The 24,360-nt window shown below is 49.0% G+C and overlaps 1 protein-coding gene across 1 annotated transcript in view; it reads right to left on the reverse strand.

The window, feature by feature from the left end:
* The window catches only part of LOC139269144 (podocin-like), a 95,532-nt gene that overhangs the window by 12,902 nt on the left and 58,270 nt on the right, over positions 1 to 24,360 (reverse strand). Inside the window, exons 6-7 of the mRNA XM_070888245.1 lie at positions 8,420 to 8,475; positions 298 to 376 (exon numbers count right to left, since the gene is read on the reverse strand). Of these exons, the coding sequence (XP_070744346.1) occupies positions 298 to 376; positions 8,420 to 8,475 (135 nt within the window). The remainder of the gene's footprint in view (positions 1 to 297; positions 377 to 8,419; positions 8,476 to 24,360) is intronic.

A 24,360-nucleotide genomic window follows, 5' to 3' on the forward strand; every position in this document is an offset into this window, starting at 1 on the left:
ATTCTTTTGAATTATGTAAAGTAAGTGCTTGCATGCTGTCATAGAATCTGTCTTTGGTTGCTCTATGCTGTTTGGAAATAGAAACAGGGATGAGTAACCTCAACCAGTAGACATTTATCTGCAATGGAGATGGAGTTCCATGACTATTCTTTATCCCCTCTCTCTCTCTCTCTCGCTCTCTTTTTAAGTAATTACTCCTAGTTTTAAATGGTTTCTCTCTGTTTATGAATTAGAAATAACTGATAAATTGACTTTCATGGTTTATAATTTCTTGTGGATAATTCAGCATTTCCTTACCTTGGCTTTGGCTTGCCGATGTGCCTCTGCTTCCACCGCCAATGAGTGCTGAAGTTCTGCTGGCAGGCGGACATCTTTACTATGACCAGAGGTAGATAACCATAAACGGGATGTTAACCTTCACTACATCCAGACCTGCAATTTCACTCTAATATCAACATCAGTTGTAACAATTGGCACAGTGAATACCGGTAATTACAATCACGCACTAAATCTATCCTACCTTCAGATGGAGCGCAACCAAAGTTTGAATGTTCAGTTGATGTCATTTTTTCCTGGCTGCTCTCCCTGCCATAATGGAATGCTTTTCACATTGTGTCATCTAGCAACCTGGCTGAAGACAGTTGCCCAACTCAACCAAATAAGCTCAAGTGCCCATGCTTCTCAGGGTCAGTCATTATATTGAAATTGTCACAACAGAAGCTAACTTTACAAACAGTATAGATGTATCCCATTCCCCCTTGCTTATCATCACAAATTCCAACTCTGGGATTCATATGAAAGCATGAGTCAGATCAGCACCATAATGTTTACAAAGTGCTCATTCTTCAAACTAACCTCTGGTGTGGTAACCTAAATTGATTTACAATGGATTGGACCAGTTTTATTTCTTGATGTAGGGTATGTTAGGTGGAGTCCAGGCACTTAACCACTAGTCCAAAGCAAAAGATGGGGGAAAAATCAGACACCGCTCAGGCTGCCCTTCTGAACCTCCTAGAGGTTTGCTTCGGCATGACATGAAGTGGCTTAAGGTCAAGTTACCTTCATGGGCTAGAACCTTTACTTTTTTTGCATGCTTAATGTCCACTTAATGACCATTTTACCTGAAATGACGTATAACGCCCATATATCACCCATTTTGGCACAAAATAGAAACTGATGGGCTTTTTTTTTAAGAAGACTTATCGTCGAGCGTTACTTTTCCCATGTGCTTAACGCCGGGAAAAAATATTACCGCCCTCCCACTTTTTTGGGGCGGAATCAGCAGAATGGGCGAAATCAACGCCCATAATATCGGCCAGTGTTACTTTCCACACGGAATTAACGCCGAGATTGAATATGAACGCCCGCCCACTGTTTTTTGATGTAAAGAGCATATTTACCCAAACTATGGAGATCGGCCATCGTCAATTTCACCACCTCGCACACATATCGCCCAGAATATCACTCGCTCAAAAACCCGCCCACAAAAAGTGGAACTAACCAGAACGAATGCCAGCGTTGTGGCTGGCATTTGTTAAATCCCACTCTTACGTGAGGAGCTGAAAGCTTTGCCTGAAAGAGAGCTGATGTGAGTGACAACGCTGACACACTGTGTGCAGCTCAGACATCAACGGTGCCCATCACCTTGGTGCCAGTTAAAGTTTATGTTGATTGTATTTACCCCTTTCATGGTAAGGAATCACCAGTGTGTAACGGTCCAGCTATCTGAGACAATGCGCAACAAGGTTATGTTCAATAACAAAAGTTTAATATCAACATTCGTCTGAAATCATAAGTATCACAGCCAATAACACCCAACCCCCACCCACACCCCACTTTTTCCACCATCGACATAAATCACATGTTCAACATGTCCACCAACACAGAATACAAAGGCAAAGCAGGAGCGAGGTCCCCAGACCCCATACATTGCAACAAATTGCATACACCCAGATGGAGATATAACACAGCCATCACCTGCTCACATGCACCTCACTTTCCTTCCCCCCCTTGCCTTCTCCCCACCTCTCCCCCTTCCCCTCTTTGCTCCACGGCACCTTACCGAAGAGCTCCTCAGGTGGTGCCTCATTGGGGGGGATGAAGGCAGATGCGGTGGTTGCACGGGTACGGGAGTGGGGGGGGAGGTGCCGAGGGGGCAACATTCTCTGATGCAGAGGCAGGATCTTGATCCTTGCTCTCATCTGTCGTTCGCAGTGGTGGTGCGGAACCTAGCGGTGGAGTGCCGCGCTCGGGGACCACTGGGAGGCCTGTGGCAGCAGTGTTCCTGGCTATCGCATCCAGGGACTCCGCCATGCGCGGAATGTACTCGGTCATGGTGGCCAGCTGTCGGGATATGTCCCCCAATGCTTCGATGAGCTGGTCACCAGTGTCTACAGGCCTCCTGGACAACTGTACCATCTCTCCGCTGTTATGTCGCGCTCGTGGAACAGACCTGCCACGTCTACGAGGCCTCCGCGGGGTCGGCGCCGTCCTGGGGACAAATGGGGTGCCCTGTAGAGAGGTGCTTGGAGCCGGTATCTCCAGAGTGGAGGCAGGAATGACCGGAGGACCATTAGATGGCCTTGGGATGGAATGGCTTCTGGAGCGTGGCGATGTAGGTTCTTCGAAGTCTGCGCTCTCATCCGTCGAGAACAGACCCAGCGGATTGATGGACGAGAATTGGAGCTCCCCAGCACCAGATGTAATAGGATCATCCACTGACTCCTGCCCCATGCCTCCACCTTCTGGCCTCTGTGTTCTTGCCTGGGGCCGTGCTGCTGGCTGAGCTGCAAAACACAAATGAGGTTATTAGAGAAGGGGTGCTAGGGTGACGAGGTGAGTTCAGCGCTACACACAGCATATGCACGACTATCAAAATCATCACAGACATCACATTTCATGACCATTAACACATTGTGCATTGCAATGATTTTCATTAGGCCAGCATTATTTCTATGACACTTTTAGAAATCATCTATCATATATGATTGTTCGGATATAAGTGGGTATGGCATCTATAGACTTTACATGACGCAATGATGTAAGCTTTACTCATGTGGCATCACTTCAGTGTCTGCAGATGCATCCGTGGCTTTCTGGGGTGCTTCCCCACGAGTGTGAGCACTTATTCCTCCATCTCTATGATGTCGCTGGGGACTGGTGGCCTCTGCACGGACCTTATCGTTGATAGCTTCTTCTGTAAAAGGGGACAGGATGATATGGCATGAGATCATTGCGTGATATCTTTGCTAGGTACTGTCACAGAGACTGATGCAACACATAACCGACAGATGTAATTATGGTTATTATGATTATTATCATTCTTTACCTAAAGACGTACACCGTGACCACAGGCTTTGAGTAAAATATTCCCTGTAAAAGTGCAAGACCTCACATTGGCTGATAGTCACTCATGACTGTTACAAATCAAATTATACAAATACATAAGTACATGTAAATCAATGTAATACTTACTCTTGCGGACCCCACAAGGTCGTTCCATCGTTTGAGGCATTGGTTGCCCTCACGCACCTCGTTGGTCGCCGACGAGACCACCTCTGCTATCTCAGTCCATATCCTCTGGTAGGCTTCCCACGCCCCACCTGTGTCAAATCACCCCAGCGTAACTTGACCTCCTGCAGGAGGGAGGCATTTGCCTCGTCCGAGAACCTCCTGCTCTATTGCGGCCTCCAATGTGCTCCTCTACCACCTCACTGCTCTCTCCAGTGTCAGTCTCCACAGCGTGCTCTGATGCTTCCTCCTCTCTCCATTATAGGGGAGATTTGGTCAAATATGTGGCTGGTAACAGCTAATTTTTATTGCCTACTTGTTGCGAAGCTCTAAAGTCTCCCTCCTTCCTCCCAAATCGATCTCGATCTCGATCTCTCTCTCTCTCATGTCATGGTGACCCTTGACCTTCAGAATCACGGGAGTTGAGCATTGCCATGTCATTGCTAAGGACGGCCACACTTTACAGCAGAAGGTCAAAAACATTTACACGACCGCCCATTTGATATCGCTCGTGGTAATGCCCATTTTCAAAAATGTGAACTAGGTGTTTTGAGAATGGGCGAGAAGCCGGCGATCTGAAAACCCTTTAATGCCCATGCCGGAAATATTGCCCAAGCACAAAAGTGAAGGTTCTATAGCCCATGTCTCAGCTGAGCTATGGTGTATTCAGATTTTCAACTTAAACAAAAATGCTGGCATTTAAAACATATTTACGGATTTAATTTTTAGAAAGAATATTTGAAGATATTGTATTCTTTCAAATTACAAAAATCAACAGAAATTGAAAGCGTCGTCTCGATGCAAAAATATTTACTTTGCAAAAAGAAAGGCATTTATATAGTCTTTCATGTTCTAAGGACATCCCATTGCCCTTCACAGCCAATTAACTACTTTTTAAAATGTAGTTGTTACATAGGCAAATTCAAAAATTAATTTGCACATTGTAAGTTTCCACAAACAACAATAGATGACTAGATGACAGTGAATGTTGGCCAGGACAAATCCCTGCTCTTCTTTGCAAAAGTGCCATGGATTCTTTTAGGCACGTCTGAACAGGCAGATGGGGGAGAGCTGCATTCTCTAAAATCATCATCTCATCATAGGTAGTCCCTCAGAATTGAGGAAGACTTGCTTCCACTCTTGAAGGGAGTTCTTTGGTGGCTGAACAGTCCAATACGAGAGCCACAGACTCTGTCACAGGTGGGACAGATAGTCGTTGAGGGAAGGGGTGGGTGAGACTGGTTTGCCGCACGCTCTTTCCGCTGCCTGCGCTTGATTTCTACACGCTCTCGGCGTTGAGACTCGAGGTGCTCAGCGCCCTCTCGGATGCACTTCCTCCACTTAGGGCGGTCTTTGGCCAAAGACTCCCAGGTGTAGGTGGGGATGTCGCACTTTATCAGGGAGGCTTTGAGGGTGTCCTAGTAACGTTTCCGCTGCCCACCTTTGGCTCATTTGCCATGAAGGAGCTCCGCGTAGAGCACTTGCTTTGGGAGTCTCGTGTCTGGCATGCAAGCTATGTGGCCTGCCCAGCGGAGCTGATCGAGTGTGGTCAGTGCTTCAATGCTGGGGATGTTAGCCTGGACGAGGACGCTGATGTTGGTGCGCCTGTCCTCCCAGGGGATTTGTAGGATCGTGCGGAAACATCGTTGGTGATATTTCTCCAGCGACTTGAGGTGGCTACTGTACATGGTCCATGTCTCTGAGCCAGACAGGAGGGTGGGTATTACTACAGCCCTGTAGACCATGAGCTTGGTGGCAGTTTTGAGGGCCTGGTCTTCAAACACTCTTTTCCGAAGGCGGCCGAAGGCTGCATCAGCACACTGGAGGCGGTGTTGGATCTCGTTGTTGATGTCTGCTCTTGTTGACAGGAGGCTCCCGAGATATGGGAAGTGGTCCACGATGTCCAGGGCCGTGCCGTGGATCTTGCTGACTGGTGGGCAGTGCTGTGCGGTGAGGACTGGCTGGTGGAGGACCTTTGTCTTACAAATGTTTAGCGTGAGGCCTATGCTTTCGTACGCCTCAGTAAATACGTTGACTATGTCCCAGAGTTCAGCCTCTGTATGTGCGCAGACGCAGGCATCGTCCATGTACTGTAGCTCTACGACAGAGGTTAGGGTGGTCTTGGACCTGGCCTGGAGACGGCGCAGGTTGAACACGTTCCCACTGGTTCTGTAATTTAGTTCCACTCCAGCGGGGAGCTTGTTGACTGAGGTGGAGCATGGCAGCGAGAAAGATTGAGAAGAGGGTTGGAGTGATGACGCAGCCCTGTTTAACCCCAGTTCGAACATGTATTGGGTCTGTGATGCATCTGTTGGTAAGGATCACGGCCTGCATGTCGTCGTGGAGCAGGCGGAGGATGATGACGAACTTTTGGGGACATCTGTAACGGAGGAGGACGCTCCATAGACCCTCGCGGTTGACAGTGTCAAAGACCTTTGTAAGGTCGAAGAAGGCCATGTATAAGGGCTGGTGCTATTCCCTGCATTTTTACTGTAACTGTCCCGCTGCAAAAATCATGTCCATTGTGCCCCGTAGGGGACGAAATCCACACTGTGACTTCGGGAGGAGTTCCTCGGCCACGGGAGGAGTTCCTCGGCCACGGGAGGAAAACTGTTGAGGAGGACTCTAGCGACAACCTTCCCAGTGGCTGATAGATGAAGGATTCTTCTGTAGTTGCCACAGTCAGACTTGTCCCCTTTTTAAAGATGGTCACGATTACTGCATTTCTGAAATCCCACGGCATGCTCTCTTCCCTCCAGATGAGAGAGATGAGGTTGTGTATTCACGCTAGCAGTGCCTCTCCACCATACTTCAGTGCCTCAGCAGGGATTCCATCCACTCCCGTAGCCTTGTTGTTTTTAAGCTGTCTTATGGCTTTTTCTACCTCGTGCAGTGTTGGGGTCTCACTGGGGTGGTGGTGGGTAGCATGCTGTGGGATGGAGTCGAGAACACTCGAGTCAAAGGCAGAGTCTCTATTGAGGAGATCTTCGAAGTGCTCCTTCCAGCGGGCCCTGACTGCCTTGGTGTCCTTGATGAGTGTTTCCCTGTTCTTGGCCAGCAGCGGGGTGGGGCCTTGGGTGTTTGGCCCGTAGGTGGCCTTGACTGCGATGATGAATCCTCGCACATCATGGCTGTCGGCCAGCTGCTGTAACTCCTTTCTCCATCTACCACCTGTTTTTTTGGTCCCAGGTTTTTTGTTGGACCTCAGCCTTGAGCCGTCTGTAATGCTGCTTTGCTGCTCCTGCGTTGGGTTGTTGTTTAAGGCTCAGAAATGCCCTGGGTTTGCGATCTATTAGCTCTTGGATCTCCTGATCAGTCTCATCAAACCAGTCCTGGTGTTTCCTGGTTGAGTGACCGAGCGTCTCTTTGCAGGCACTGGTTATGGAGGTCTGGAGGGCAGACCAAACGCTGTGGGCCTTCTGCATCTCGGGGTCATCAAGGCACGCCAGGTTAGCTGTGAAGCGCTGGCTGTATAGGGCTCTCTGAGCTGAGTCCTTAAGTGCTCCGGCATTGACTTTTTTGCTGCACTGCTTCTATTACCCTCTCCGCTTTGGGGCTACGTTGATGTCGATGATGGATTGGATTAGGGCGTGGTCTGTCCAGCAGTCGTCAGCTCCTGTCATGGTGCGGGTGATGCGCACATCCTTGCGATCCCTGGCTCGGACGATGACATAGTCGAGCAGATGCCAGTGCTTGTAGTGAGAGTGTTGCCACGAAGCCTTGTATTTGTCCCTCTGGTGGAACAAGGTGTTGGTGATGACAAGTTCATGTTCTAGACATGTTCTCAGGAGTAGGGTACCACTGGAGTTGGCTTTCCCTACCCCTCTCTGCCAATCACGCCTGCCCAGAGTTCTGTCCTTGCCAACCCTGGCATTGAAGTCACCGAGGAGGATCAGTTTGTCACCCGCGGGGACACAGAACAGGGATTTTTCAAGGTTGAAGTAAAAACTCTCTTTGGCTTCATCAGTTGCATTGAGTGTTGGTGCATACACTCTGATGACTGTGGCGCATTGGTTCCAGAATAGGATGAGTTGAAGAGTCATGTGCCGTTCGTTAACCCTGCAGGGGGAGACTTTGAGGTGGTCAACCAACTCGTTTTTGATGGCAAAGCCGACTCCGTGGAGACGGCTTTCTTCCTCTGGTTTCCCTTTCCAGAAGGTGGTGTAACCTCCACTTTGTTCCTTGAGCTGGCCTTCCCCTGCCCGCCGGGTCTCGCTTAGGACGGCAATGTCTATCAAAGCGTTTAAGTTCCCGGGCAACTATGGTGGTGTGGCGTTCCGGCCTGTCGCTGTTGGGGTTGTCCATGAGGGTCCTGACGTTCCAGGTCCCGAACTTCATGTTAACGGCGTGGAAGATGCCTGTGTGTGAGTTGTTTTAACGTGGAGTGGCCGTTGCACACCGGCTACCACACGGGCTTAGCTGAGCGAGGTCTTGATCCAGTAGCAAGGGGGTCCAAGACGACTGGAGACCAGGCACTGCTATATGGGCCTAGTTGTTGGCCGCAGGCTCGGTGCTGGGTAAGCGCCCGTGGTGGTAGGTGGTCCAAGGCCTGGTTAGGGGCAGGCATTGGGACGGTCAGTGGCCCACCGGGGTTCAGGGTGGGAGGGCAGAGGAGTCGTAGCCATGGAACTCAGCATGTGTTGGAAGTGGAGAAGAGGCCAGTGGGGAAGGAGAGCTCCAGCCATCGTGGAGGAGGCCCAGACTCCGTCCCATATGTCGTTGCTGGAGGGCTTCTAAACATGGTACCACTGATAATGCAGCTCTCCCTCATTACTGGTCAGTTTAGATTATGTGCTTTAATCCTGGAATGGGGAGCTTCCACTGAGCGAAGGCTGGAACTTGAAATTAATGATAATTTATGATTGATTTCTGAACATGACTGCATATGAATTTTCTTCTTTAAACCTACATTTCAGCATGTTCCACCTTGATTCCCCAATTGCAGGTTGCTGCATCCAGTGCTACCTGCAAAACAAAATGGTGCAATGATTAGATTCAAAATTACAATGTATAAAATTACCAGTTTAATATGTCAGTGTATGGGGCCAGCTGACTAGGCAAGGTCATTTTATAATCTAGTACACTACCATGGACTGTCAAATCTAGAGTTCTGATAGGGTGTGCATTTAGACTCCCTTTTTAATTTTCATTATTGAAATGCTACAAGCATAATATATTTACCTGGATGTACTGTATATAATCAGTGTTAATTTTCCATAGAATCAAAGAATCTTACAGGCCATTCGACCCATCATGCCTGTACCAGCTATTCATAGAAACATAGAGAAACATAGAAAATAGGTGCAGGAGTAGGCCATTCGGCCCTTCTAGCCTGCACCGCCATTCAATGAGTTCATGGCTGAACATGCAACTTCAGTACCCCATTCCTGCTTTCTCACCATACCCCTTGATTCCTCTAGTAGTAAGGACTTCATCTAACTCCTTTTTGAATATATTTAGTGAATTGGCCTCAACAACTTTCTGTGGTAGAGAATTCCACAGGTTCACCACTCTCTGGGTGAAGAAATTCCTCCTCATCTCGGTCCTAAATGGCTTACCCCTTATCCTTAGACTGTGACCCCTGGTTCTGGACTTCCCCAACATTGGGAACATTCTTCCTGCATCTAACCTGTCTAACCCCGTCAGTATTTTAAACGTTTCTATGAGGTCCCCTCTCATTCTTCTGAACTCCAGTGAATACAAGCCCAGTTGATCCAGTCTTTCTTGATAGGTCAGTCCCGCCATCCCGGGAATCAGTCTGGTTAGCTCTTTCCTCATACTCCTGCTATTTTTTTCCCTTTCATACACCTATCAAATTCACTCTTGAAAGTTACTATTGTATCTGCTTCCACCACTCTTTCAGGCCATGCATTCCACATCATAACAACTTGCGAGCTGTGGCAGCTCTTTTCATTTCAACATGGTTTCACACTTTGGACTGGGATTTGAGCTGGAGAAGCATGCCACTGTAAAACCACAATGTGCTGGGCATTTCCTTGTGCCAATCCAGAGTACCATCTGCTCAGAGTTCTGAATATGTAATTTCTGCACATTTCATGAATAGACAATTACAGAGATACACTTGACATAATGAGAATGGAGAAGTGGCCTCTCCCAAGTCATGTGGCAGTTCGATTGATGAAGTTTGGCTTTTTTCACTTTCTCATGGATTCATTCCTGTCGAGAGATGAAGGATGTGATCAACTACAATTCTTTCCATTCTGACATAGCTAAAAATATACTTTGAATTAATCACTGTATAAAAAAACTAATTTACAGCTGGACAGGCAGCAATGATTTGGAGAAGTTGAAGTTTGTAATAGAGTTTGGAGCCTTGTGAAGAGGTCATTGCAGAAGCCAAGTGTGGGGAGGTAACAACAATGTGGATCAGATTTTTAGCAGTGACGGAGGGTGGGAGACGGGGTAGGTAGGTATACAGCCGCATGATGTTCGAGGTAGAATAGATGATCTTGGTGATGGATAAAATATGGAGTTTGAAACACAGCGCAGGGTCAAATAGGATATCAAAATTGCACACTGTATGCTTCAGAAATGAAGTGGAAAAAGGGGTACAGAGTTGTTGGCAGGAGGAAAATAGGATGCTTTGATCTTGGTGATGCTGAATTTGAAAAAGTTCTGTCTCATCCATGGCTTGATTTTGATCAAGCAATCTGGCAACATTGAAAGTTGTGAAGTTGAGGGTGGTGGAAATGCAGAGCTGGTTGTTGGCATATATGTAGGAGCTTACTCCAGGTCTGCAGATAATATTGTTACATGTAAATGGAAAAAAGGAGGGATCCAGGGAAAGAATTTTAGGGCATTCCTGAGGTGACTATATAGGGGCAGAAGGAGAAGCAAGCATGGGTAATTCCTTGAAGATGGACCATGCAAAAGCAGCAGTGGATTTGGATGAAGTGGTCAACTGTGTCAAACATAAAAGAGAGGTTGAGCAGGACAAGGGTGCATAATGTGCAACAGTTGGAGTCACAAACGAAATTGGGCAGCACCCCGTTTGGGGTGGTAATTTTTTTTCTCAGAGAAAATTTAGCACCTGGTGAGGTGGGTTGCCAAATTGTGGCAAATTGGACGTTTTCGCCACAGGAGTGAAGGCGGCCGGTAAATGAGGCACTAACGGCATTAGCTGGGTGTTGCAGGGGCACTATTCACAGCCACTTTCCCAATTTCAGCTGAGTTCCATTCAACAATCAGCTTTCAATCCTTAACTGCAGCTCCAACAGGCTCTTAAAGGGATGGTCATTTGAATGTGCTGATGTTTATTTTCAGCATCGCTCAACTCATTCACTGATCTATGGAGTCCAGGAAGGGGGTGAAATGGCTGCTGTAAATCTCCCTTCAAGGGAGAGGGCCACCAGATTCAGTGATGTGGCATTGGAGGCATTGGTGGGGGGGCATGAGAAACCAGGAGGGCTTCCCTCTTCCCTGCCTTGGAAAGGCGGCCATCACCACAGGTGTTCCGTGCCATGTGGCAAGAGGTGGCCCGGGAGTTGTCGGCAAGCACTGTGGTGCAGAGAAGACTCACACAGTGCTGCAAAAAATTCAACAATCTATGTCAGGTGGTCAATAGTGAGTACAAGCTTCCACACCTCCTCCATACGAGCCTCTCAACCTCTGTCTGCGCACACTGTGAAAACCAACACTTAGAAACATAGAAACATAGAAAATAGGTGCAGGAGTAGGCCATTCGGCCCTTCGAGCCTGCACCACCATTCAATAAGATCATGGCTGATCATTCCCTCAGTACCCCTTTCCTGCTTTCTCTCCATCCCCCTTGATCCCCTTAGCCGTAAGGGCCATATCTAACTCCCTCTTGAATATATCCAATGAACTGGCATCAACAACTCTCTGCGGCAGGGAATTCCACAGGTTAACAACTCTCTGACTGAAGAAGTTTCTTCTCATCTCAGTCTTAAATGACCTACCCCTTATCCTAAGACTGTGTCACCTGGTTCTGGACTTCCCCAACATCAGGAACATTCTTCCCGCATCTAACCTGTCCAATCCCGTCAGAATCCTATACGTTTCTATGAGATCCCCTCTCATCCTTCTAAACTCCAGTGAATAAAGGCCCAGTTGATCCAGTCTCTCCTCATTTGTCAGTCCAGCCATCCCTGGAATCAGTTTGGTGAACCTTCGCTGCACTCCCTCAATAGCAAGAAAGTCCTTCCTCAGATTAGGAGACCAAAACTGTACACAATATTCCAGGTGAGGCCCCACTAAGGCCCTGTACAACTGCAGTAAGACCTCCCTGCTCCTATATTCAAATCGCCTACATACCATTTGCCTTCTTCACCGCCTGCTGTACCTGCATGCCCACTTTCAGTGACACCCATGTCTCGTTGCACCTCCCCTTTTCCTAATGTGCCATCCAGATAATATTCTGCCTTTGTGTTTTTGTCGCCAAAATGGATAACCTCACATTTATCCACATTATACTGCATATGCCATGCATTTGCCCACTCACCTAATCTGTCCAAGTCACCCTGCAGCCTCTTAGCGTCCTCCTCGCTGCTCACACCACCACCCAGTTTAGTGTCATCCGCAAACTTGGAGATATTACACTCAATTCCTTCATCTAAATCGTTAATGCATATTGTAAAGAGCTCGGGTCCCAGCACTGAGCCCTGCGGCACTCCACTAGTCACTGCCTGCCATTCTGAAAAGGACCCGTTTATCCCGACTCTCTGCTTCCTGTCTGCCAACCAGTTCTCTATCCACGTCAGTACATTACCCCCAATACCATGTGCTTTGATTTTGCACACCAATCTCTTGTGCGGGACCTTGTCAAAAGCCTTTTGAAAGTCCAAATACACCACATCCACTAGTTCTCTCTTGTCCACTCTGCTAGTTACATCCTCAAAAAATTCCAGAAGATTCGTCAAGCATGATTTCCCTTTCATAAATCCATGCTGACTTGGTCCGATCCTGTCACTGCTTTCCAAATGCGCTGCTATTTCATCCTTAATGATTGATTCCAATGTTTTCCCCACTACTGATGTCAGGCTAACCGGTCTATAATTACCCGTTTTCTCTCTCCCTCCTTTTTAAAAAAGTGGTGTTACATTAGCTACCCTCCAGTCCATAGGAACTGATCCAGAGTCAATAGACTGTTGGAAAATGATCACCAATGCATCCACTATTTCTAGGGCCATTTCCTTAAGTACTCTGGGATGCAGACTATCAGGCCCCAGGGATCTATCAGCCTTCAATCCCATCGATTTTCCTAACACAATTTCCTGCCTAATAAGGATCTCCTTCAGTACCTCCTTCTCACTAGACCTACTGTCCCCTAGTTCAATCATAGAAACAAAGTATTTGTTCAATTGGACTGCCATTTCTTTATTCCCCATTATAAATTCACCTGAATCCGACTAAGGGACCTACGTTTGTCTTCACTAATCTTTTTCTCTTCACATATTTATAGAAGCTTTTGCAGTCAGTTTTTATGTTCCCGGCAAGCTTCCTCTCGTAATCTATTTTCCCCCTCTTAATTAAATCCTTAGCCTTCCTCTGTTGAATTCTAAATTTCTCCCAGTCCTCAGGTTTGTTACTTTTTCTCGCCAAATTTTATGCCTATTCCTCGGCTTTAACACTATCCTTAATTTCCCTTGTTAACCACGGTTGAGCCACCTTCCCCATTTTATTTTTACTCTAGACAGGGATGTACAATTGCTGAAGTTCATCCATGTGATCTTTAAATGTTTGCCATTGCTTATCCACCGTCAACTCTTTAAGTATCCTTTGCCAGTCTATTTTAGCCAATTCACGCCTCATACCGTCGAAGTTACCTTTCCTTAAGTTCAGGACCCTAGTTTCCGAATTAATTGTGTCACTCTCCATCTTAATGAAGAATTCTACCATATTATGGTCACTCTTTCCCAAGGGGCCTCGCACAACAAGATTCTAATTAGTCCCTTCTCATTACACACCACCCAGTCTAGGATGGCCAGCTCTCTAGTTGGTTCCTCGACATATTGGTCTAGAAAACCATCCCTAATACACTCCAGGAAATCCTCCTCCACTACAGTGCTACCAGTTTGGCTAGCCCAATCAATATGTAGATTAAAGTCGCCCATGATAACTGCTGTACCTTTATTGCACACATCCCTTATTTCTTGTTTGATGCTATCCCCAAACCTCACTACTACTGTTTGATGGTCTGTACACAACTCTCACTAGCGTTTTCTGCCCTTTGGAATTCCGCAGCTCCACCCATACTGATTCCACATCATCCAAGCTAATGTCCCTCCTTACTATTGCATTAATTTCCTCTTTAACCAGCAATGCCACCCCGCCTCCTTTTCCTTTCTGTCTATCCTTCCTAAATGCTGAATACCCCTGGATGTTGAGTTCCCAAGCCTTGGTCACCCTGGAGCCATGTCTCCGTGATGCCAATGACATCATAACCGTTAACTGCTATCTGCGCAGTTAATTCGTCCACCTTATTCTGAATACTCCTTGCATTGCGTCACAGAGCCTTCGGGCTTCTCTTTCTAACACACTTTGCCCCTTTAGAAATTTGGTGTAATGTGGCCCTTTTTGTTTTTTGCCTTGGGTTTCTCTGCCCTCCACTTTTACAATTCTCCTTTCTATCTTTTGCTTCTGACTCCATTTTATTCCCCTCTGTCTTCCTGCATAGGTTTCCATCCCCCTGCCATATTAGTTTAACTCCTCCCCAACAGCACTAGCAAACACTCCCCCTAGGACATTGGTTCCAGTCCTGCCCAGGTGCAGACCGTCCGGTTTGTACTGGTCCCACCTCCCCCAATGCCCCAGGAATTTGAATCCCTCCCTTCTGCACCACTGCTCAAGCCACGTATTCATCTGAGCTATCCTGCGATTCCTACTCTGACTAGCACGTGGCACCGGTAGCAATCCTGAAATTACTACCTTTGAGGTCCTACTTTTAAATTTAACTCCTAGCTCCTTAAATTCACCTCATAGGACCTCACCCCGTTTTTTACCTATATCGTTGGTACCTATATGTACCATGACAATTGGCTGTTCACCCTCCCTTTTCAGAATGTCCTGCATCCGCTCGAGACATCCTTGACCCTTGCACTAGGGAGGCAACATACCACCCTGGAGTCTTGGTTGTGGCCGCAGAAACTCCTATCTATTCCTCTTACAATTGAATCCCCTATTACTATCGCTCTCCCACCCATTTTCCTGCCCTCCTGTGCAGCAGAGCCACCCACGGTACCATGAACTTGGCTGCTGCTGCCCTCCCCTGATGAGTCATCCCTCTCAACAGTACTCAAAGCGGTGTATCTGTATTGCAGGGGGATGACCACAGGGGACCCCTGCACTACCTTCCTTGCACTGCTCTTTCTGTTGGTCTTCCATTCCCTATCTGGCTGTGGATCCTTTACCTGCGGTAAGACCAACTCGATATACGTGCTACTCACGTCATTCTCAGCATCGTGGATGCTCCAGAGGTGAATCCACCCACAGCTCCAGTTCCGCAATGCGGTCTGTGAGGAGCTAGAGGCAGACACACTTCGGGCACACATAGTCATCAGGGACACCGGAAGCGTCCCTGACTTCCCACATAGTACAGGAGGAGCATAACACGTGTCCGAACTCTCCTGCCATGACTTAACTATTAGATTAACTTAAATTGGCAACAACAATGCTAAAGGGCCTCCCTGGGGATATAGAAAAGAAAACGAAAAACTACTCAACCACCAAGCATCTGCAGATACTCACACTCGCATCCTCATCTCACGCTTTGCCTACATTCACAGCTATTCATTCATGGCAGGCATATCTTCCACATATATTGATAGATTCTTACACCATTTTCTTTCTTTTGCAGACCAAGATGGCACATAGCAGATGGGAGCAGCAAAGGAGTGGAGGAGGGGCACTTGACCTGCGAACCCTCTCCAACATTGAGGAGCGAGTGCTGGGGCTCATGCGACTGTTGGTGGTGGATGCCATGGCTGGCATAGATGTCAACCCCATTGGGGGAAATAATGGTATCTGTAGTGTCTCTGCACCTTGTTACAAACTCACACGAGGCATGGATATATCAGACACGGTCACTCTGTGACCTTCACTTTATTCCCAGAACTATAGAGTGCTGATCCTGGGTGGGACCTCCCCTTTTATACCTGGAAGCCCAGGTGAGGAGCTCACTCCCTGTGGTCAGGGTGTGCATTACAAGGGTATAGGTTCAGTATGCATGAGTTACAGTTACATACTTATAGTCATTGCAAGATGGTGAAATACATGACATCACCACCCCCCCTTAGGTCTTTTAGTTTCAGAGGTTAAGTCTATCGGGTGGTCGGCGCTCTCTCGTGGAGCGCCGCAATTGTGGCTCTGGTGGCTGAGCCTCAGCACGCGTCTCTGTTATTTGGTGATTCCGGCCTGTCCGGGCTGACCACAGGGACTGTGCATGCTGAGGGCTGTCTTTGTTGCTCGTGCGCTGGCAGTGGTGTGGGTGCTATCTCATCATGCTCTTCTTCCGGTTCGTCCGTGTCTGCACTGAACCTTGTCTTTACTTGGTCTAAGTGTTTGCGGCATATCTGCCCATTGTTTAGTCTGACCACCATGATACTGTTTCCTTCTTTGCCAATTACAGTGCTCTCAAGCCATTTGGGTCCCAAAGCATGGTTAAGAACAAATACCGGGTCATCTATTTCTATACACCTCCCCCTTGAGCCTCGCTCATGGAGCTCGGTTTGGGACTGGTGCTTGCCCTCAACAATGTCTGCCAGGGCTGGGCGAATAAGGGACAGCCGCGTCTTGAGCATGCATTTCATGAGGAGTTCCGCTGGTGGGACTCCCGTGAGCGAGTGTGGCCGGGATCTGTAGGTCAGCAGGAGGCGCAATAGGCGGTACTGAAGGGAGGGTCCTTGGATGCATAGCATGCCCTGCTTTATGATCTGGACCGCCAGTTCCACCTGGCCATTGGAGACCGGCTTGAACGGCGCTGTCCGGACGTGCTTGATCCCATTGCCCGACATAAACTCCTGGAATTCATGGCTGGTGAAACACGAACATTGTCGCTGACCAGGATGTCCGGCAAGCCGTGGGTCACAAAAACCATACGCAGACTCTCCACAGTGATGGATGTCGTGCACGAGTTCAATATGATGCACTCGATCCACTTCGAGTATACATCGACAACGATCAGGAACATTTTTCCCATGAACGGGCCCGCATAGTCCATGTGAATACATGACCATGGCCTAGTGGGCCAGGGCCACGGGCTGAGTGGGGCCTCCCTGGGGGCATTGCCCAGCTGGGCACACGTCGTGCACCTACGAACCCAGTGTTCCAGGTCTGAGTCAATCCCCGGCCACCACACGTGTGACCGGGCAATGGCCTTCATTAACACGATGCCAGGGTGCTCGCTGTGGAGTTCCCTGATGACTGCTTCCCTTCCTTTCTGGGGCATGACTACCCGGCTGCCCCATAACAGGCAGTCGGCTTGGATGGTGAGCTCATCTATCCATCTCTGAAACGGCCTGACTTTTTCGGGGCACGCCCTGTGTGTGGGCACCCAGTCCCCAGTCAGGACACATTTCTTTATCATTGATAGCTGGGGGTCCCTGTTGGTCCAGAGTTTGATCTGGCGGGCTATGAGGGAGCCTACAGTGTCAAAAGCCTCAACGGCCATGACCATCTCAGTGTTCTGCTCCGACGCCCCCTCGGTGGTGGCCAGAGGGAGCCTGCTGAGCGCGTAAGCGCAATTTTCGGTGCCTGGCCGGTGCTGTATGGTGTAGTCATACGTAGCCAGCGTGAGGGCCCATCGCTGTATGAGAGCTGACGCATTAGCGTTGACAGTCTTGCTGTCGGACAACAGGGATGTTAATGGCTTGTGGTCCGTCTCTAGCTCGAACCGTCTACTGAAAAGGTACTGCTGCATCTTTTTCACACCATACACACACGCGAGTGCCTCCTTCTCGACCATGCCGTATCCATGCTCTGCCTGGGAGAGCGACCTGGAGGCGTAAGACACTGGTTGGAGTCGGCCGTCATCATTACCCTGCTGTAAAACACACCCAACCCCGTAGGATGACACATTTTTTACAGGGGTCATACAAAGTCAACAGTTTGTCAACAGCAGATTCCTCACCTTATTGAAAGCCAGTTCTTCACAATTCCCCCAAGACCATTCACAACCTTTACAGAGGAGCATGTGTAACGGCTCCAACAATGTGCTTAAGTTCGGCAGGAAGTTCCGAAAATAGTTCAAGAGTCCCAGGAATGATCGCAACTCCGACGTGTTGCCGGGCCTGGGCGCCCGGCGAATCGCCTCAGTTTTTGATTCAATGGGCCGGATCCAGCAACCCTCCTGCCCAGGAACTCTACCTCTGGGGCTAAAAACACACACTTGGCCTTTTTCAGCCGCAGGCCTACCCGTTCCAATCGGCGTAGCACCTCCTCCAGATTGCGGAGGTGTTCCTCAGTGTCTCGACCCATTATAAAGATGTTGTCTTGTAACACGATCGTTCCAGGGATGGACTTGAGCAAGCTTTCCATGATTCGCTGAAAGATAGCCGCTGCCGAACAAATGCCAAACGGGCACCTATAGAAACATAGAAACATAGAAAATAGGTGCAGGAGCAGGCCATTCAGCCCTTCTAGCCTGCACCGCCATTCAATGAGTTCATGGCTGAACATGAAACTTCAGTACCCCAAATAATCCTTTGTGTGTCGTGATGGTGGTTAGAAACTTGGATTCTTCAGCCAGTTCTTGAGTCATGTAGGCCGAAGTGAGGTCCAGCTTCGTGAACAGCTTACCACCTGCCAGCGTGGCAAAAAGGTCCTCCGCTCTCTGGAGCAGGTATTGGTCTTGCAGCGACACTCGGTTGATGGTGGCTTTGTAGCGCCACAAATCCTAACCGAGCCATCTGCTTTGAGAACGGGAACAATGGGACTTGCCCAGTCACTGAATTCAACGGGCGAAATTATGCCCTCTCTGAGCAGCCTGTCCAGTTCACTTTCAATTTTTTCACGCATCACGTACAGCAGTGCTCTGGCTTTGTGGTGCACTGGTCTGGCGTCCGGAGTGATGTGTATCACTACTTTGGTGCCCTTGAACGTTCTGACACCGGGTTGAAAGAGTGACTCGAATTTTTGCAATACCTGCGAGCATGAACTTTGCTCCACGGATGAAATGGCGTGCACATCCCCCCATTTCCAATTCATCTCAGCTAGCCAACTCCTCCCCAAGAGCGCGGGGCCATTTCCCGGAACAATGCAGAGTGGCAGCCGGTTCTGTGATCCATTATGCGTTACCAACAAGTTTGCACTGCCCAGCACTGGGATGATCTCTTTGGTGTATGTATGTAGCTGCATCTCAATGCGTTCCAATTTGAGCCTGCTAGCTCTGTGTGGCCATAGTCTCTCAAATTGTTGGCCGCTCATGAGTGACTGGCTAGCCCCGGTATCCAGCTCCATGTGCACCGGGATGCCATTCAGTAAGACTTTCATCATCATGGATGGCGTTTTGGTGTATGAGCTGTGGATGTCAGCCACATGAACTCTCTGAACTTCAGCATCCATGGTTGTTCCCCAGGCCTCATCCTGCATTGCAGACCCCTCGTCTGGTTCCTCTGTCTCGCAGACTAGCCTCGCTGCTGCCTTTTTGCACATCCTGGCCAGGTGTCCCTTGACATTACAAATCCTGCAGGTGTAAAGTTGGAACCTGCAGATTTTTGCAGTGTGTCTGCTCCCACATCTCCAACATGAGCTGAGATTGCTGTTAACAAAAGGACTATTCCCAGGCATTCCTCTCTGATGGCATTTTTGGCTGTTTCTAAGCACTCTGATGGGGGATGTTAATTATCCCATCACAGGATGTATTGTTCCTCTTGATGGCGTGAATTGCCGATCCCCTTTCCATTGTCCCTGTTGCCAGGAGCTTGTTGCTACCTGGGTGGTGTCGAATTGCCCTTGCCTGCCTGCCTGGACGGTGTCGAATTGTCCTTGCCCGCCTGCCTGGACGGTGTCGAATTGCCCTTGATTGCCTGTGGGGTTGTGTCAATTTTATAACATTGATTCCCTGGTTCAACGCAACTTTAAAACCAGGGCTGTGTGCGTAGATTAGCTTGGTCTCCTCTTCCCCTTCCATAAAGATCTGAGCTATCAACGCACCCCTTCTAAAGTCAAATCCTTAGTCTTTATGAGCTTCCTGAAAATGCCAGCATGATTAATGCCCTTGATGAAAAAGTCCCTTAACATCTCCCCCCTGCAGGCATCGGAGAACTTAGAGACTGGCCAAAATCCGCAGTTCTGCCACAAAGTCCGAGATGTTTTGATCCTCCCAACGCCGGTGAGAGTAGAACCGGTGCTGGGCCATGTGTACGCTACTTGCCGGCTTGAGATGCTCATTGATCAGCTGGCTGAGCTCTTCGAAGGACTTGTCCACTGGCTTTTGGGGTGCGAGCAGGTCTTTCATTACTGCATACGTCTGTGGACCACAGCTGGTCAGTAGATTCGCCCTCCGCTTGTCAGCCGCTGTCTCTTCCAGCCAGTCCTTTGTGACAAAGCTCTGCTGGAGTCTTTCCACAAAGTCGTCCCAGTCCTCACCCACACAGTACCGTTCCTCTGTGCTGCCTCGTGGTTCGGTGATTCCCGGTTCTCGTCGCCAGATGTAATGTCTCTGCACCTTGTTACAAACTCACACGAGGCATGGATATATCAGACACAGTCACTCTGTGACCTTCACTTTATTCCCAGGACGAAAGACTGCTGATCCTGGGTGGGACCTCCCCTTTTATACCTGGAAGCCCAGGTGAGGAGCTCACTCCCTGTGGTCAAGGTGTGCATTACAAGGGTACAGGTACAGACTGGGACGACTTTGTGGAAAGACTCCAGCAGAGCTTTGTCACAAAGGATTGGCTGGAAGAGACAGCGGTTGACAAGCGGAGGGCGCATCTACTGACCAGCTGTGGTCCACAGACGTATGCACTAATGAAAGACCTGCTCGCACCCCAAAAGCCAGTGGACAAGTCCTTCGAAGAGCTCAGCCAGCTGATCAGTGAGCATCTCAAGCCGGCAAGCAGCATACACATGGCCCGGCACCGGTTCTACTCTCACCGGCGTTGGGAGGATCAAAACATCTCGGACTTTGTGGCAGAACTGCGGATTTTGGCCAGTCTCTAAGTTCTCCGATGCCTGCAGGGGGGAGATGTTAAGGGACTTTTTCATCAAGAGCATTAATCATGCTGGCATTTTCAGGAAGCTCATAAAGACTAAGGATTTGACTTTAGAAGGGGTGCGTTGATAGCTCAGATCTTTATGGAAGGGGAAGAGGAGACCAAGCTGCATGAGTTACAGTTACATACTTATAGTCATTGCAAGATGGTATCTTTAACCCCTCTCCTTTTCTCATATCACCTCACCCCCCCATACCAGAATGCTTTATCACTTTTCCAGCTCCTGATTCTGTCTGCATTCCTTGCTCCATTCCTGACTCACTGCCCTTACCTTAATGCAAGTCTTGTGCCATTTATGCTTTCAGATAACCAGGCAAAAGCTGTGCAGCCTGCACCAGAGCACCTCCAAACAGACTCTGGAGGGAGAGAAAGAAGAGGAGGAGCCAAGCACTGCGTCATTGCATCCCTCACCTGCAGAGATTGGCACTACGCATTCCTAAGAGGTTAGCTTAGTAGAGGGGTCTGCACTGGGTGATGCACTGGGGCCTAGCGGGCTGCAGTAAGGCCAAGGGGAAAGGGAACCTCAGGAGCCACCTCGCAGGAGGGCGAGTTCGTGCGCGAGTTCTGCTCAGATGAGGAGCTCGATGGGGAGGCGTTTATACAACAGGTGATGGTCATGCACACTGACATCATAGGTACAATGACAAGGGTGCCCGAGATACTCTCGGCAGTGGTACGGAGCATGGAGAAGTATGCCTCCAGCATTGCACAGAGCTCTGCGAACACCATGGAGCCCATCATTACCAGTCTGCAGACGATGATGGACTCCCAGAGAGACTGTGTGGATCCAGACCACCTGATGCGTGTCATGGCGCGATGTGGCAGCTTCCATTGCCTCACAGGCGGAAGCAACTCAACATCCCAGTGCTGTAAATCAGACAATGGTTGGCGGCATGGAAGTTCAGCCGGCTTTCATGCAGTCTCAGCTGGATGCCACACGTGCTCTGATTGGTTTCATGCAGTCAATGACTGCTGGCATTGAGTCTCAGTCTGCTCTCATGCCGTCTCAACAGGTTACCATGCGTGCTCTGACTGCTGGCCTCACCGGGTCCATCACAGTCCACCGGGGATCTCACAGTGTCGTAGCAGCCCACCAAACTGTTCTCCAGCAGACTGGTGGGGATGCTCAGATGCTACCCCAGGGAAGTGTCAGTGAAGCAGGAACCTGCTGTCCTCTGTCAGGATGACAGCATTCCTGACCCCAACACTGCCACTCCACTTGTCGCTGGCCGCCGCCCAGCCTAATGTGGTGCAGCCTGCCGCCGGGCCTTCTAGGCCCAGAGCTGGTTGAGGTTGCCCTGAAAGGACATCTGTAGTCTCTGGCTCTGACACGTAGCAGCCTTCCACCAGCCGTGCTGCAGCCACAGGGGACACACTGTGGAGGAAACATAGAAACATAGAAACATAGAAAATAGGTGCAGGAGCAGGCCATTCGGCTCCTCGAGCCTGCACCGCCATTCAATAAGATCATGGCTGATCATTCCCTCAGTACCCCTTTCCTGCTTTCTCTCCCTACCACTTGATTTCTTTAGCCATAAGGGCCATATCTAACTCCCTCTGAACATATCCAATGAACTGGCATCAACAACTCTCTGCGGCAGGGAATTCCACAGGTCAACAACTCTCTGAGTGAAGAAGTTTCTCCTCATCTCAGTCCTAAATGGCCTACCCCTTATCCTAAGACTATGTCCCCTGGTCTGGACTTCCCCAACATCGGGAACATTCTTCCCGCATCTAACCTGTCCAGTCCTGTCAGAATCCTATACGTTTCTATGAGATCCCCTCTCATCCTTCAAAACTCCAGTGAATAAAGGTCCAGTTGATCAAGTCTCTCCTCATATGTCAGTCCAGACATCCCTGGAATCAGTCTGGTGAACCTTCGCTGCACTCCCTTAATAGCAAGAACGTCCTTCCTCAGATTAGGAGACTAAAACTGAACACAATATTCCAGGTGAGGCCTCACGAAGACCCTGTGCAACTGCAGTAAGATATCCCTGCCCCTATACTCAAATCCCCTAGCTATGAAGGCCAACATACCATTTGCCTTCTTTACTGCCTGCTGTACCTGCGTGCCCACTTTCAGTGACTGATGAACCATGACACCCAGGTCTCTTTGCACCTCCCCTTTTCCTAATCTGCCACCATTCAGATAATATTCTGCCTTCGTGTTTTTGCCCCCAAAATGGATAACCTCACATTTATCCACATTATACTGCATCTGCCATGCATTTGCCCAGGAGCACTAGATTAGTTAGAACAAAGAGGAGATATAAGGAAATGCACAAGGGTGATTAGTTAATACAATGTGTAAGTCTTTGTTGTTATTATGATATAAATTTTGATTGGAATGTTTAACCATTGCTGTTATCTCTCACTTCAGTTTTGGGGCTTTGCAATTGAAGGGAAAATGGATGTGGTTTTGGAGACATCCAGAGAAACTGGGTTGGAATTCACTGGAACCAAAATCTTATGAAACGGTCGCGGCCTCCCTTGAGCAGTATGAGGGCCTCACGGTTTCATCACTCGTTGCTGCTCCTGCTCCTCTTCCCCCTCATCCTCCTCCTGCTTCTCCTCAGGTGGTACTGCTTTGCCTGGTGGCAATGGCTGTGTCCTCATGATGGCGAGGTTGTGCAGCATGCAGCAGACGACGACGAATAGGAACACCCGCTCAGGCAGCGGAACCATTGCTTCAGCACTCTGATGGTCTGCTCAATGATGTTCCTGGTGGCGGCATGGCTCTCAATGTATGAGTGATGAGCAGAAGTGGTGGGGTGGGGGAGGGGAGTCATGAGCCAGGTGGATAGCAGATAGCCCTTGTCTCTGAGCAGCCAGCCACAAACTTCATTTGGGGGCTGGAACAGAGCTGGCACATCAGTCTGGCGCAGGATGAAGGCATCATGGCTGCTGCCGCCAGGATAGTGGGCATTGACGGTGAGGATTCTGCATGTGTGTTTGCACACCAACTGGACATTCAGTGAGCAGTAGCCTTTGCGGTTACAGAAGGTCTCCTGTGATGCGATACCTGCAAAGCGAAGTGAATGCAGTAAATGGTACACTGCCTCATGGGGAAGCTCGCTATCCTGCCAAAGCCACATGCTTGCTCGTGCTGCTTCTCCCTGCTCATAGGGAAGGAGATAGAAACATACAATAGAAATATAGAAATCTACAGCACAGAAGGAGGCTATTTCGGCCCATCGTGTCCACGCCGGCCGACAAAGAGCCGCACGGTCAGCAGCCCTGAAGGTTACATATAAACCTATGAACAATGAACAATGGCAGGAAAGGTAAAGAGCATCCGGCTCAACCAATCCGCACCACACAACTGCGATACCCCTTGCACCGCAACATTCTACACTCCACCCCAACTGGAACCATGCAATCTCCTGGGAGAGGCAAAAAAGCCCAGGCCAATTGGAGCAAAAATCTGGGAAAATTCCTAACCGACCCATCCAGGCGATCAAAATTAGTCTAGGAGATCACCCTGGCCGTATTCGATTCCCTGCAGTAATTACCATCGTATCTGCACCAGCCAACAAGAGGTTATCCAGTCTAATCCCACTTACCAGCTCTATGTCCGTAACCCTGCAGGTTACGTACGACACTTTAAGTGCCCATCCAAGCACCTTTTAATGTGGTGAGGGTTTCTGCATTCACC

This window comes from Pristiophorus japonicus, chromosome 8 (assembly GCF_044704955.1).
Source record: "Pristiophorus japonicus isolate sPriJap1 chromosome 8, sPriJap1.hap1, whole genome shotgun sequence".
Lineage (NCBI taxonomy): Eukaryota > Metazoa > Chordata > Chondrichthyes > Pristiophoridae > Pristiophorus > Pristiophorus japonicus.